Source organism: Urtica dioica, chromosome 5 (assembly GCF_054948205.1).
Source record: "Urtica dioica subsp. dioica isolate 48M chromosome 5, U.dioica_male_clone48M_v1_H2, whole genome shotgun sequence".
Taxonomy (NCBI): domain Eukaryota; kingdom Viridiplantae; phylum Streptophyta; class Magnoliopsida; order Rosales; family Urticaceae; genus Urtica; species Urtica dioica.
This window is the reverse complement of record NC_142760.1, coordinates 31681162-31697329: the sequence shown is the minus strand read 5'-3', so window position 1 is coordinate 31697329 and position 16168 is coordinate 31681162. Positions and strand designations below refer to the sequence as shown.

The window sequence follows — 16168 nt, the reverse complement described above, 5'->3', positions numbered from 1 at the left end:
GTATCAAACGACATGTTATTTCTTATCGTCTTCAACCTCTAGGTAATTATTTGATTTGGTCATTTTTTTTAGCACGATTTTGGCTATTAATTAGTTGATCAACTTAATATATATGAACCATTATTATGGAGAGAATATTTCTTCATTAATACCATATTAAAAAAAATATATTCTTACACTTATATTATCATACATAAGTTACAAGAATTACTCTAGTTTGAAAAGGGGGCAATAAGCGTAGGGAAAGTATTCCAGTTTTACCCATTAGTTGTGTACCGGCCTGTTATCTGGTTCAAACAAATAAGATAATCACCCACTCTTATTGGGTATCTATAGGTAAACAGTACCAGTAATTGGTTTAAATGAGTCTGAGTACAAGTAACATAATTCAAATTTCATACTCGGGTAGTACCCGTTATGCGTCTCATGTCAACACCGGTTACCCGACTCGCTCAAAAAATCGAATAAACCTGTACTGGTAAAAGATTGAGATGGGTAAGAGTAATAGAATATATTTACCCAGTGTTACCGTTGCCATTCCTAAGTAGGGTGGGATGGGATGGGATTCATAAAACATTTGTGAGTCTAAAACTACTAGAATTATGACACGTTTTACGCTTACACGCCAACTCATTCCTCGGCCCTATATTACTCTACACATAATATTCTCGTTCGTTATATACTTATACTCAACTACTATAACCTTATCTACAAGTATCAATACTTATCAATAATACGTATATATATCATAAATGTACGCAGAATAATCTATAACATTAACATCCCAATATAATGTATATTTGAAAAGATAATCATATTAAATACCTTAGTTCTCTAGAGTGCTATTTTCATAGAGAGAGAGAGAGAGAGAGAGAGAGAGAGAGAGAGAGAGAGAGAGAGAGAGTAGAGCCAATAAGCAGAGGTGTTAATTAGTTCTTCGGAAAAAATGGAAGAGAATTCTGAAAAAAGAGGAGCTGTGACCAAGAAAGGAGCTTATGCAGCCATATCTTACATGCTCTCAGCAGGTACTTAAATTACATATTTCGCGTGTTCATATATATATATATATATATATATATATATATATATATATATATATATATATTATAGTATGTGCTTAACTAGTTTTTATTTTCCTCTGTATACTATTTGCCAGTAAATTTGGTTTAATTTGTGGTCGTGGGGTTTGTGTGTCGATGTTTCGTTGTCATGGATGAACATGGTATTAAAATTACATGATTTTTTTTTTTTTTTTAATTTGCTCCAAATAGCTAATTATTTTGTTTTTGGGTCAAATAATAGGTATTATTTTTCTTTGTTTTGTTTTAAAAATGAGAGAGAGAGAGAGAGAGAGAGAGAGAGAGAGAGAGAGAGAGAGATGTTATTTCCATGCCCCTATATAAGAGATTAAGAGGCCAAAAATAGAATATTTCAATATCGGCACGTTATTGACGCAAAAAATTCCACGTTTCCTTCACAATATAGTATTTTTCTATAAATATTTTACAAGGGATATTCTATAATATATATATATATATTATAGTATGTGCTTAACTAGTTTTTATTTTCCTCTGTATACTATTTGCCAGTAAATTTGGTTTAATTTGTGGTCGTGGGGTTTGTGTGTCGATGTTTCGTTGTCATGGATGAACATGGTATTAAAATTACATGATTTTTTTTTTTTTTTTTAATTTGCTCCAAATAGCTAATTATTTTGTTTTTGGGTCAAATAATAGGTATTATTTTTCTTTGTTTTGTTTTAAAAATGAGAGAGAGAGAGAGAGAGAGAGAGAGAGAGAGAGAGAGAGAGAGAGAGAGAGATGTTATTTCCATGCCCCTATATAAGAGATTAAGAGGCCAAAAATAGAATATTTCAATATCGGCACGTTATTGACGCAAAAAATTCCACGTTTCCTTCACAATATAGTATTTTTCTATAAATATTTTACAAGGGATATTCTATACGTTTTTTTTCAATGGTCACCCTTGAGTCACAGAAACACGCCCGCGCGCGCGCGCACACACATATATATATATATATATATATATATATGTTTATAAAATTTTCATTGTGCTATATATAAATAGTGATCTGACGGAGCAATAGTCTCAGTACATATTTGAGCCAGAGAAGGAGAGGTTAAATGAGTGTTGTTGTGCTTAAGAGTCGAAAATGCTTTGAACAAAAACAAAAATGGATGGTAAAGAAGATAAGCGATCATCGTCGTGGAGTTTGGAAATGGAAGGTTTGAAAATGCATATTATATAATCAATGTACTTACAAGAGATAAAGTGGTGGGGTCAACGGGATTGAAGATAAAGGAACCCATATATATAGTGGAATTATATGAGGGTACTTGATTTATAGCCACAAAATACATGCATTATATATTAGTCGAAAATGAAATATAAAAAAATTAGGTAAATAACCAACTAAACGTTTGAAATTGTTATATAACTAACGTTTCGTAAATCTAAGATAAATACCCATAAAAATGACGTGGCCTAATAAATGAAAATGAGTATTTACCTAAGATTTTGTATGTAAATACATGTAAATGCATGAAAGTGAATATTTATCTAAGATTTACGAAACGTTGGTTATTTAACAATGTCAAATTATAAATGTTGCTATTTAACTAACAGACCCATAAAATATTAAGTTGTAGTGGTGGCGGTTTTCAACATTTGGATCATTAGGAGTCTTATAGGGACGTGACTTTGATAACCATTCCTCTAATTTTGCTACTTTTTATGTTGGAAATATAGAGTGATTTATTCTCATCTTCATTTTGTCCCTCTTTTTGATTTTCCTCTATATGATACACATTTATTTGTCCAAATACGGGCTATTATGAAATTCGTTTGTTATTTGTTTTGTTTTTTTTTTTTTTTTTTTTTTGTATGTGTGTGTGTATTCGCACAAACTTGTTAAAACTAGATAAAATCGGTGTTCTAAAAATTAGGGAGACTTTTAAGGAAAGGGTATGTACACTTCATTACAAAAAAAAAAAAAAAACCGTTTATTGTGATTTTAAAGAAAATTTGGAAAAAAGTTAAAGAAAATGTTATTATCTTTCTAAATATCAAAATGATCCAATTTTAGAATTGGCCACATCGGTAAATATTACCTTTGATAAATAATTTTTTCGACCATATTGTGATGCAAAATAGACCCCTTCTATTAAGCCTTTTGCATATCTATATCTCATAATTTTTAAACTAATTCAAACTATAAGACCACGTAGATGTGCCATGTTAAGGAGCTAGCATGGCTGGCTTACAATAATTGGCCTAAAACGAAAGTATAAAATGAGGTGTTTTTTTCGCACACAAAAAATAATATTCATATATGATAGTGATATCATATAAAAAAAAAAAAAACCACTTTTACACGCACAAACTAATTTAAATACAGAAAGCAAGCAAGCAAGCAATACACCATAATAAAAGAAAGAAAGACTTTGGATAGATAAAAGCTAGAATTCAAGAAGTTTACTTGCTTTGTTGTTTGGTGTTAATCATTAGGAGGCTTGGTGTACCGCAAAGACATCTAGAGAACACTTTGTTGCAATAGATTTTCTACCTCACAAAGTGAGGCACACTTATTAACGATTTAAATTATTCTAGAGAGAATAGGATATGATCAAGAGGAAAACTATAGGTCTATAATTGATGAGTAGCGTAAAGAAAGGATATATACACAGTATACCAAGCTATAACCGTCCAATTAACAGACTTGTACAGTTGTCATAATAGTCCTAACTAACTATTACACACCACTAACTACACTCTAATACAAGTGGACATATTTCAGAAATACGCTGAAATTTCAAAAGGCGTGATGAGAGACATGATCTTAGGCAATCTAAGTACATATAGATTTGGTGGTTATAATTTCTTTTGCGCTTGGAGATTTCTAAATATAAAACAAGATACTACGTACTCACGATTGAATTTCATGTCCCTTGATACTTTTCCAACTTTTACTATAGGCACCTTTCGTGATTATTTATCAAAGCCTTACAAATAGCTCGCGTTGTAACATTGCAGTGCTCTTGGTGTTGTTCAACAAAGCAGCCCTGTCTTCATACAATTTCCCGTATGCAAATGTCATCACACTTTTTCAGGTCTCCGCTTTAACTCTATAAACTTTAATCATGACTTTAAGGTGTTCTCTTTTTTCTATTCCAGTATTGTAGATCATTAAACACCCCGTAACCTAGTGTAATCAGTGACGGAGCCACTTGGGGACAAATGGGTGCATAGGTCTTCACTGGCTCGGGACAAAAAAAAAAATAGTAGGTGTAAATATATAATTATTAAAAATTTAAATAAATTAAATATTAATAAATAAAATAAGCATACTAATATGTGTATAGTAAGATAAAGATGTAGTAGCTCAATTGGTTGGGCTTAACTTTAACCAGGTGGCAGCAATTTCGCCTTTTTTGTTTAAATCAACGATTTTATACTCATTTTATCTTTAAATACCTACAATTAAAATGTACGATAGTTATATGCCCTCTAAATACCTAAAATAAATATACAGATGTAGTAGCTCAATTATCAGGCTTAACTCATATATTCAGGAGACTGGGGATCAAAATCCATTGGCAACAATTTTGCATTATTTTTTTTATTCAAGTCAGTGTTTTTACATTCATTTTATCTTTAACTACCTGCAATATAAATCGACGACAATTATATGCCCCTAAATACCTACAACGCAGGATTTGCCTCGGGATGAATTGTATGCCTCTAACCACCTGCAATTTTATTTCTGTTCCAATTTTTATCATTCTTATCTGCGAATTTATACAAATTTTTTTAACCTTTTGATATTTATAAAATATCTTTAGTATAACAAAAGTGGTTGCATAGCATTTATAACTCCACCACATATTTACACAAAATACCTAAATACTTATAATTTTATAAAACTTCAAAATTGTTTATTTTTACATAATATTTTTTAAATAAAATAAATTAATTATGCCTCTAATCATTGCTTTGATAATGAAGTTATTGTGTACTATTTCATAATTTTAAAACTCGTCGTAGAATTGTAATACTTGAATTGAGTTGGATGATTTTATTATATATTTTGTATTTTTAATTTTGCTAAACAAATTGTTTCCCCCTAAATTAAGTTTTTGGTTCCACCACTGAATGCAATAATAATAGATGGCATTTCTTTGTTACATAAACGTCGTGAACACCTCAATATGGACTACTAGTTTTTAGTCGAATACCGTATTCGGAATTTTCATTATCTTATATGCCTATGAGAGAGAGAGAGAGAGAGAGAGAGAGAGAGAGAGAGAGAGAGAGAGAGAGAGAGATGTAGCTATCTAGTGCGCACTAAAAGGTGTCTGGCGTTAAGACTCGAGCCTTTTGGGAGTTGGGCTCAATATTTGAACCCATGTGTGGGTTAAGATACTATGGCACATTAGGGAGTCTCACTTGTTCCATGGTTTGAGCCGAGCCTAGACGGGTGAACGGTGGAGCAACTTGGGCCTAAATGGCAAGGCTTTTAATTTAAGAAAAACCCTAAGTAAGAAGAAACAAAAAAAATAAACCCTTTCCCTTAAATTACTATTGTTTTATTATTTGTTCAGTAAGATGTTTGCGTTTGATATAATTGTGTTTAGAGCAAAATATTATAGGTTTCACATTCTACACTGAACTAGCTAGTAGCTAGTTACTTGAGTGTGTAGATTGCATATTCACAATTAAATCCGCCGGCAAGTTATTTTTGGCTTAAGTTTATAGTTCTCTACCAATTGTGATACTTATTTTGCAAAATCTTAAGTTTTTATTGATGTAATTGCTAGAGTGCCAAAAATATATCCAGCCCATCATATCATTACTAAACCCTAAGTTTTATTTATCTTCTAGCCAAATCTTTGTTTAGTCATGGTTCATCAAATTTTCAAGATATCCCCAATGAATATCCGTTTAATTAGACAAACCTACTTATTCGACATCCTCATTTATTTATCACCTTTGGGCAGTCTTTTGATCTCCCCGAACCACATTATTGTTTGCTTTTCAAATATTATATATTCCTTGAGAACCTGCCCCACAAAGACTGACTTGTTCGTGTTAGCTCAGCAATTAAGCTAGTTTCTTCCAAGTTCATTTAGCGAAATCCACTAGTAGAACTCATCTCCCAAATAGTCGGAGATCCCCAATATATAGCTTTGCCTAATTTTATAGATATCGGAGAACAAAAAATCGAGGTTCGTGATGAGGGAATGGAGAGTGTTTTTGGTCCAAGAATTGATGTTCTTTGGCCGATGACTGTGGATTGAAGTTCACATTTCACGCTTAAAGGTTCATGAAATTGAGCAAAAAAATTGTGCAAAAGAATATTGCTTTTAGAAAAACTACTTACTACTTTACAAAAGCTCCTTAAGTTTGACTTAACCATTCTACATTTATTATGTGCTTGCCTTTAGATGGTGTCTTCACTGGTGCTGCTGTATGCGCTAAAATCCCGGCACATAATTTCTTTCATCACATCCCAACCAATTGACGACAATCATTCATCAACTCTAGTACCATTCAAGACATTGGTTCACACACTTCCTCTTGCAATGTCTTATTTGTTGTACATGGTATACATGTCTTTCATTTTCTTTTCACTTTAGTCGATACCTTTTGTTTTTCATTTTCATATATCATCTAATAGATATGTATTTCTCCTTGTGAAAGTTGGTCACAATGGAATCGGTGCGTTCTATTAATGTCCCCATGTACACAACCCTCCGACGGACCACCATAGCTTTCACAATGGTTGTCGAGTATTTTCTAGCTGGAAGTAGACATTCATATTCCGTTATTGGCAGGTAAAAATATTCTTTTTCCCTCGGTTAATTATGGAAATGATTTTCTTCGTCTTTATACTTAAAAAAAATTGATTTTCAGCTGAATTAATCTAAGTATAACCACATTTTATCTAGAGAAATATAGTAAAATAGCTCCGTTGAACATTTTTTTTAGCAAAACAACCACGTAAGTGTATTACATGCATATTTGAGTTTTAATGCACTAAGATTGTTGAGTCTAAGTTTGACTAGTGCTCTATGAATTGTAAAATTTTGACTATTTTCTAAAATCATATATTTGAAAGGGATAGATTGCTAGAGTGCTCTTTTATCAATGTTGCACTCTTGATTTCTTATAATATATATAATTTTCAATTTGCCCGTGTGAATATTGTGGTTTCCGCATAATCTCTAAGCCTATACAATTTTAAAATCATTTAAGACATAAAAGTTGTGATAAATAAAGTGGGGCTAAAACTATCAAGCCCCTATTTGCGTTTGGTATTGCGTCGCATCACTTACTTTTCCTTTTCTAACTAATTCATTACTAAATGAAAGAAACCCTATGATTTCATTAGTGTTGGGACAATACTACTTGGTGCGTTCATTGCTGGAGCTCGGGATTTGTCTTTCGATGTTTATGGCTATTCCGTCGTCTTCATAGCAAACATTTGCACGGCCATTTATCTTGCTTCAATTGCTCGCATTGGTACTAAAAGCTCTATGTCCTTGTTAGTTTTTGTGTCAAATTTAATTCTTTTATAAAATCTTAGTTAATTAACGATTCGATATTTCAGGAAAATCCAGCGGTCTTAGCACCTTCGGCCTTATGTGGTCAAATGGTAAGATATCAATTTAAAATCATTTTTCAAATACGAGAAATTTATAATTTGTCCCGGGTTTATGTAGGAGTAATATGTGCACCGTTTTTGCTTTTATGGACTCTATTCTCTGGAGATCTAGGGAAAATAATAAGATTTCCTCATCTCTTCTCGCTTGGTTTTCAGGTGCTCGATTATTTTTCATACTAATAGTTAATATATATATATATATATATATATATATATATATATATATATATATATATATATATAGGCTTTTACTTTTAACCAATGCATTTAAGACATTGGTATCTTTTACTCTCGAGCTTCAAAGAATTGAACGAAGAAGAAGAACAGAGAAAAGAGAAGACGATGAAGAAAAAGTGATTCTCATTAATGATTGATTATTCAAGTTGAATATTCAAAGATATTTATACACCTCAGATAAGACCGAAAAACAAACTCGGTATATGAAACACAGTCGTTTCACTAAAAAAAAAATAAACAAAAAAAAAAACTAAACTAAACTACATAATTAAACACGATAACTTACCCAATAAGAAACAACAACTCTGCATAAAACTACTAACATAAAGCCTTCAATTATCACTACTCACCTACAAGATGGACTATAGATGTCGTGGAAGTTCATCTTGGACAAAAGTTGTCGAAGACGCGTAGTCAAACTCGGTATAGTGAAAGAGTCTACAAGTTGATCATGGATTCTGATTGGTAACAACTTCAGAGATTTTAACTTGATGTGGTCACGAACAAAATGCAAATCGATCTCCATATGCTTTGTTCTTTTGTGAAATGAGGGATTGGTGGCTATATGTGTGGCAACTTGGTTGTCACAGGACAACACTGAAGTAGACTCTGAACGCAATCCAAAGTACTGTAGCAACTGTTGAATCCTCACAACTTCATTGGTCCTGGCCGCCATTGCTCTGTATTTTACTTTGGCAGATTATCTAGAGACGATTGTTTGCTTCTTAGAGCGTCATGACACCAACGAGTTACCGAGAAAAACATAATATTCAGTGATGGACCGCTGAGTGTCTAGATAAGTTGTCCAGTCTGCATCAGAAAATGCATGTAGACAAGGTGTAAAGGATGAGTGAAACCTTAGAACCAACCTAGGTTGACCCTTGATGTATCTCAATAGGTGATGAACGGCTTGGAGATGAGAATCACGTGGAGTCTAAAGAAATTAGCTCAACGCATGGAACAAAAAGTTATATCTTGCCCAGTGATCATTGTCAAATATAACAATCTCCCAATAATACTGCGATAATGAGTGACATCCTCCAACAACTCTCCTTCTATCGCAGATAAGGTGTGTCATGGATTCATCAGAGTGGTAATTGATTTTGAATCCAAATAATTGAAATCTTCAAGCAACTATAAGGCATAATGCCTCTGACTCACATAAATCCTACACTTGGAGTGAGTAATCTCCAATACAAGGAAATACTTGCATGAACCTAAGTCTCCGAGTTTGAATTTAGAGCTCAGAAACTTATTTACCCCTTCAATAATAGTTGCATATGGACTTGCAACTATGATGTCATCCACGTATAGGAGTATGGCTACAAACTCATTCCCTGATCTGCGAGTGAATAGACTATAATGTGATCTTGATTGCTTGAAACCACCTCAAAGAATGGAATCAGCGAACTTAAGATTCCACTAGCGCGACGCTTGTTTGAGCCCGTAAATCGACTTGTGGAGCTTGCACACTAACTTTTCTTGACCTTGTTTGTGCTTCCTCTGAATGTTGTATCCATGAGGAATGTCCATGAACACTTCTTTGAAGAGGTCTCTAATCAAAAAGAAATTTTGAATGCCAGTTGCGCAAAAGTCTAATTTTGAGAAGCAAACAAAGCCAATAGCAACTTCAATGTCACTAACTATGCTTTGAGTCGAGCTAGCCACCTGAATTTATTTTATTGGTGTAGATCCACCGAGAACCGATAGGCTTCACATTATTTGGTAATGCCATGATTGACCATGTTATGTTGATGACCATTGCTTGCAACTCTTCATCCATATGGCTTGTTTTCATTCCTTGTGATTCACGTCTTGATGATAGTAGCTTGGAAGATAAGATGTTGAAATAGACAAAACAAAGGCACGAAATGAAGAAGAAAGATGATCATAGCCTAAAATTGAATTTAACGAGTTTTTAGAATTATAGTACCTTGTGAATTTTTCAACAAATTGCAATGATAATCATTTAGGTATGGTGGAATGATCACTATCATGTTAAACTTTTGCAGGGGTTGTGAAACACCATCATCAATACGTGTGTCATTGACATTGCTTGTATCATAAGGTAGTTGTGCTGAATATTCAGTGCCAGGTATATAGACATATTCATGAGTCTCTGATATGACTGGTACTGTTCTTTCTTGATCTCTGTCACTTCAGAAATTGTATAGGTTACACGAGGTAGAAAAACTTCATCAAAAGGATCTGTTGTGGTGTTTGTCAGTGGAATATATGAGAAGGAAAAATCATTCTCAGGGATACATTTCCTGACATAAAAATCTCATTGGATTTTATGTCAAAAAGCTTGTATTCCTTGACTACATGTGTGTATCCAATGATCACACAATGTCTTGCTCTTGGTTCAAATTTTGTTCGATGAGCCTTGAGAGTGGAAGCAAAGGCCAAGCAACCAAAGACTCTCAAAGACTCATAATATGGCTCTTTGACATACAGTAAAGTGAAAGGAGTTTTGTGATTTAGAACTGTGTGGGTGTTCTACTAATAAAATGTGTTATAGTGAGAACACAATCACACCAAAAAGTAATAGGAACTCGATATTGAAAGTATAAGGCACGTGCAATATTTAATAAATGTTGGTGATTTCTTTCTACCACTGAGTTTTGCTCAGGTGTTTCCACACAACTATATTGGTGGAAAATTCCCTGCTTAGAGAAATAATCAGATAAAGCAAGCTCTTTTGCATTATCCGAGCAAAATTTGTTAATAGAAACACCAAACTGAGTAGGAATGAGAGAACAAAAACGGGGAATCAAACGGTGAACCTCTGATTTGTATTTCATGAGAAATACCCATCAATACCTCGTACAATCATCTACTACGATAAGAAAGTATCTATGACCTGTTCTAGCAACAACTGAGTAAGGACCCCATATGTCACAATGGATAAGATCAAAGGGAGACGATCGTGCCAAATTTGAGAAGAAACGTTGTTGACATGTATAGTTGATGAAGGACTTGGGAGCACATAGAAGTCTTCTTGTCTCTCACCCCTCCCAATCGTCTTAAAGGTTTTCATGTCATGTATCTCAAAATTATATTGTGAAAACAAAACATTAACAATTGACTCTTTGGTCAAGGCTCTTACAGAAATTATATAGAACTTGAACCTTGGCACAAGCAATACATTTAGGATGACAATATTATCAAGAAGTTGTATATCACCACAACAAGAAGCATGTATAGTCATATGATTTGGCAAATCACACTGGAATTGTAAAGAGGTTCAAAATTCATAAACAATGCAAAATTAGAGCATATATGTTTAGACGCACCGGAACCTAGAATCCACAAACAATTAGTGTTATAATGACTAATAGCATTTATCATAGAGTTAGAGGAACTTGTTTGAAAGGACATGTTGTTGATGTCATTTGTATATCCTTGTGTGCTTGTGGATGCGAGCTGTTTGATAAGGATTGAATTATCTGATGGAATTGCTTAGCAGTCAAGTTGTTCATTGGTGCACTTCCATCTCCAAAACCTTCAGATGTGTTGGTCATTCCTCTCGCCTTGGGCTTGTATCCTGGCGGATATCCATGGGGTTGTAACACTTGTCGTTGACGGTGTGTCCAAGCATCTTGCAGTGTGTGCATAACGGTATCTCCTTCTTATTGTTGTTGTTGCGCTTCTAATCCTCTCTGACAGTCATCGCCATTGTGCTAGATCGATCAGCTCCTCCAAGAATGTCAACTCCGATGGATCTTTGCTTTTCCTCTTGAAAAACCATGGAAACACCTTGTTCATGGGCGGAATAGGATCCATTGGAGCACTTGACCTCGAGCTTGAGTGAAAACTCATTCATTCCCATAAGGAACTACATAACATATTCATTATGAATGAATTCGTTAAGACCTTTCACGCCTCCGCACGTACACGATTTCCAAAAGAATTGCTAGGTCTGAAATTTGAGAGCTCTTCCTAAACAGCCTTCAATTTGGTGAAGTACATGATCACATGCTTTTGATCTTGAATGAGATTCATCACTTCACGCCTCAATTTTAAGATTCTTGGCGCATTGTATTGGTAATAGCGCACCTCAAGATCCTTCCAAACATCAAAGGCGGAGTCGCCATATAGAATGCTCGACAAATTCTCTTTTGAGACAAAGTTTAAGATCCACGAAAGTATGATGTTGTTATTGCAATTCCAGGTGTTGTAGAGAATCACATCTGAAGTTTCCGGTTTCGCGATTGTTCTGTAGATGAACGCTAGCTTATTCTTGACTGAGAGCGCAATCTTCATTGATCGAGACCACGACATGAAATTATCTCCATTTAGGATTTGAGAAACCAATACAACACCTGTTGAATCGGAGTGATGGATGTAATATGCGCCAATCGGATCGTTGATCTCGGATCTCTATCGCGAATCCCTAGGCAAGCTCGTCACCGATCTCTGAGTGGAATCTTTTGGCACTTCTTCCATTTATGATCAGTCGATAATGGTCAACTTGCTCGAGGAGGAACATAGAGCGAAGCTCAATCACAAATTTTCTTGTGGAATTGCTCTGATACCATGTCATGGTTAAGCTTCAGAGAATTGAACGAAGAAGAAGAACATAAAAAAAGAAGACGATGAAGAAAACGTACTTCTCATTAATGATTGATTGATTATTCAAATTGAATATTCAAATATATTTATGCACATCAAATTATACTGAAAAACAAACTCGGTATATGAAACGCAGTCGTTTCACTAAAAGGAAAATAAACAGAAAAAAAAAAATTATGCTAAACTAAATAGTTATACAAGACGTAACTTATACAATAAGAAACAACAACTCAATATAATTCTACTAACATAAAGCCTTCAATTCTCATTTGTATCCTTTTGTATTTATTAAACCTATTTTTTGTTCTTGTATTTCGACAAAGGAAGTTGTAATTCAAGACTCCGTTTGGAACACGAAAAAATGTGAAGAAAAATGGAAATATGAGGGAAAAGAAAAATGAGAGGGAAAATCATACATAAATCATACATCTAATGTTGTCTTTAAAAATCATGGATGATTAATCAAGGAAAGAGAATTGAAAAAAAAAAACACAAATATGGCTCCCAGCCTCCCACATGTAGAAAATTTGGATGAGTTTCATTTTTCTCCCTATTTTTTATGAACTTTTCCCTCATATCTTCTCTCTTATTTTCCTTTCCCTCATATTTTCTGTCAATCTAAACAACGACAAAACATGTAAGAGATTTCATTTTTCTCTGCTTCTTATATTTCAGGTCACACACACTTAGCGATATCTTCAATATTTACGCATACATTCTCCTTTTCTGTTGATCATAATTCATTAATGTTGTCGTATAGTTCTTTTGTTACAATAAAAAGAGTATTGTAATCTGAAAAATGTGCATTTTAATACTAAATTTGGGGCATTTCAAGTTAAATTCCCGAGAATATTTTTGCAGGTTGTGATGCTTCTTTCATGTATAATGGCTTTCTTGATAAATTATTGTGTTTTCTGGAACACGACACTTAACTCGGCGCTGACCCAGACGATTTGCGGAAACCTAAAGGTGTGTTTTTATTCATGCCTCATTACATATCCATATTTGAAATAATACGGATATAGCCATTTACGTGCGTATTGAGTTCATACTATATAGTCATTTTTATAATAACTAAATTTTGGGTTAAAAATAAATTGTCATTTAATTCCGTTTGGAAACTTCACCACATAGATTCGTAATGATGTCCTTTTTTTTGTATATAAATATTATTAACCTTGCGTTGCACATTATAAATCAATTACATTAGATATCTGAGTACAAATTAGAAAGAAAAAAAAAATAATCTTCAAAGCTTCAGTTGATCAATATAAACGTCATGATCGATCATGCCTCTAACTGATTAGCCTCACATTCATTTACGAATACAACCAAACATACCATCTCATTTCTTTCCACTTTTCTTATCTCTGTCATGGTATGAGAGCTTCACAGAGTGTCTTTAATGTGGTCTCTAATCCAAGATCTCATAGACTCTCATCCATCGTCGCATTCTTAAGCAAAGTTAGTGTCTCTGACTCACTACCCATGATTCTAGACTCGATAAAAACAATGTCACTGTGGACAATCCGGTCTGCAAATCTTGTTCAGTGTTCTGATATATCATTTCTTTCCAATAATTTATTTTGAAATTCACAAGACATAGTCCTCCCTCTCAGATTGTCTTCCTTGTGCCATTTTATTTATAAAAAAAAAAAAAAAAAAAAAACCAAACTGAGCAACCGAGAGTAGCATGAATACAAAACAGCTCGAAGGAAGGTTCGTTGGAATAAATATGATTTTTAACTGAAGGAAACTCAAAGATGCCTTTATTATCATGATAATTTTCTATGTTCTCTGCCACCAACAACTCTATTTCTGGCTTTCTTCGTTTGCGACAAAGTTTGAAATTCTGCACGGTAGTGCGGAATTTTGCAAACCCACATCTACGAAAATGAAGAAAGCCACACAAAAACTGCGAAAACCACAAAAACTGCACGAAAACCGCTAAACAATACAGAAAAACCACAAAAAAAAAATAATTTTATTCAATTTTTATACATGATATATACACAAATTATATATATATATATATATATGTATATATAAGATATAGACCTATGGAACTCTTAAATACAAGTGGAATACCTCTACGGTTTGCGGTGTACGAGTAAAATCAGAGTTGCGGAACAGTAGCGGTAAGAAGTATTTTTATTCTTAGTTTGCAAGACCTTTTGTATTTGATGGAAATAACGTTGAATATGCACTAAGTAGCGCCAAAAAGTGAACCTCGCTAACAAAACAACGTCACGTTCCCATCCAAAAACGTTGAAAAACAGACTGAACAAACAATGTTAGTTTTGATGGTGATCACTGAAAAACGAATTTTCGCCAAAAAGTTATTGAACGCAAGAATCTAGAACCTTATGCTCAATCAATACTATCTCTAATAGTCCTTGCTCCACCCCATCCACCCGTCACAGGGACGGAGCCAGAGAAGCTCACCAGGGGGGTTAATTTGAATTTTTTTGAGTTTGTTTGTATCAAAGAGGCACTAGTTTAATGGACTCTGATACTGTGTAAAAGTATCATGGAATTCCATCTCAAAACCAATTAATAATGAGAACATTAATGTATGACCTTCCTCTGAATGCTTATTGCAGTAGAAAAATTTAAGAAATATTCAATATTAGTGTGGATGTACAGTCCAATGCTTTTTCAATTAACAATCTATGATTTTGCAACGTCAGGATCTTTTCACTATTGGACTTGGATGGCTTCTATTTGGTGGGCTTCCCTTTGATTTGGTAAGTGCATAATATTACAGAAAATCTATCGCGGTAAAATGATTTTTATTTATCGAACTGTTTTCTAAACTTCATTTTGTACCAGCTAAATGTCATCGGCCAGTCTCTCGGTTTCATTGGTTCCTGCTTGTACGCCTACTTTAAGCTTCTAGGAAAATAATGTCTGAGCTCTATAATGTGTATTATTGATGTTTTGATCCAGTAATTAGCTAATACAGTTGGTAGATAATAAAAATTGCTGCCAAGTTTTGACTCCGTGATCCGATTTGATGTTTTTGAAGTGAAAATTACAAGACCTATGCCAAAACATAATCAGTAGTTCATTCTTTAAGATGTCTTATCTATTTATTTTCCATAAAAGGTCTCATAATAAATTTTTTGTCACAGTGTTCGTGCTAATTTGTTGCACAATTCACATATATGGAATAGTCACATGACAGGCATTGCTAGTTATTAAAGGAAAACTTGAAAAACCATACTAGGTAGAGGTCCAAGTTTTTAAATCATATTATTTTTATGTTTTGCTCATATACTAAGGAATTAAAAGGCACACTTTTACTCATTAGAAAAGAAAAAAGAATACTCTCTTTAGCGATTTTTTTAACTTTTCAGGTTTTTTTTTCGGCATTTTTAAAGTTTTTTTTTTGGGAGATTTTCAAAGTTTTTCTTGTATTTATAAATTTTGGGACTTGTTTTGGCGTTCTAGCTATTTAGTCAATTTCAAACTTGATTATAAGAAACTAGCCAACATTTCGTTTATTTGATTAAATTAACCATTTACCGCCATTAACATATGGAAATTCTAAGGACAATTATGTAAAATACTATCTGATTAATGAGATCATGTCATCAAATGTAACTAGATTTTAAACATATCTAAAACATTGACTGTATTGCAAATATAACTTTTCTAGTGGCATAAACC

At 33.5% G+C, this 16168-nt stretch overlaps 1 protein-coding gene across 1 annotated transcript; it reads left to right on the top strand.

Moving 5' to 3' along the window:
- Nucleotides 1-865: 865 nt before the first annotated feature.
- LOC149397899 (UDP-N-acetylglucosamine transporter UGNT1-like) lies at nt 866-15572 on the top strand. The gene is made up of 10 exons (XM_089615416.1): nt 866-1025; nt 4054-4130; nt 6465-6623; nt 6721-6854; nt 7412-7542; nt 7631-7675; nt 7743-7840; nt 13358-13465; nt 15187-15243; nt 15329-15572. The coding sequence occupies exons 1-10, from the start codon at nt 947-949 to the stop codon at nt 15401-15403; spliced, it is 963 nt and encodes a 320-aa protein (XP_089471542.1). The 5' UTR covers nt 866-946; the 3' UTR covers nt 15404-15572.
- Nucleotides 15573-16168: the final 596 nt, after the last annotated feature.

Excerpts from the sequence above, each read along its gene's own strand:
- LOC149397899 (XM_089615416.1), top strand. The coding sequence starts at position 947 with ATGGAAGAGAATTCTGAAAAAAGAGGAGCTGTGACCAAGAAAGGAGCT. Across the intron at positions 13,466-15,186 it reads CGATTTGCGGAAACCTAAAG|GATCTTTTCACTATTGGACT; the intron begins GTGTGTTTTTAT and ends TTGCAACGTCAG. Across the intron at positions 15,244-15,328 it reads GTGGGCTTCCCTTTGATTTG|CTAAATGTCATCGGCCAGTC; the intron begins GTAAGTGCATAA and ends ATTTTGTACCAG.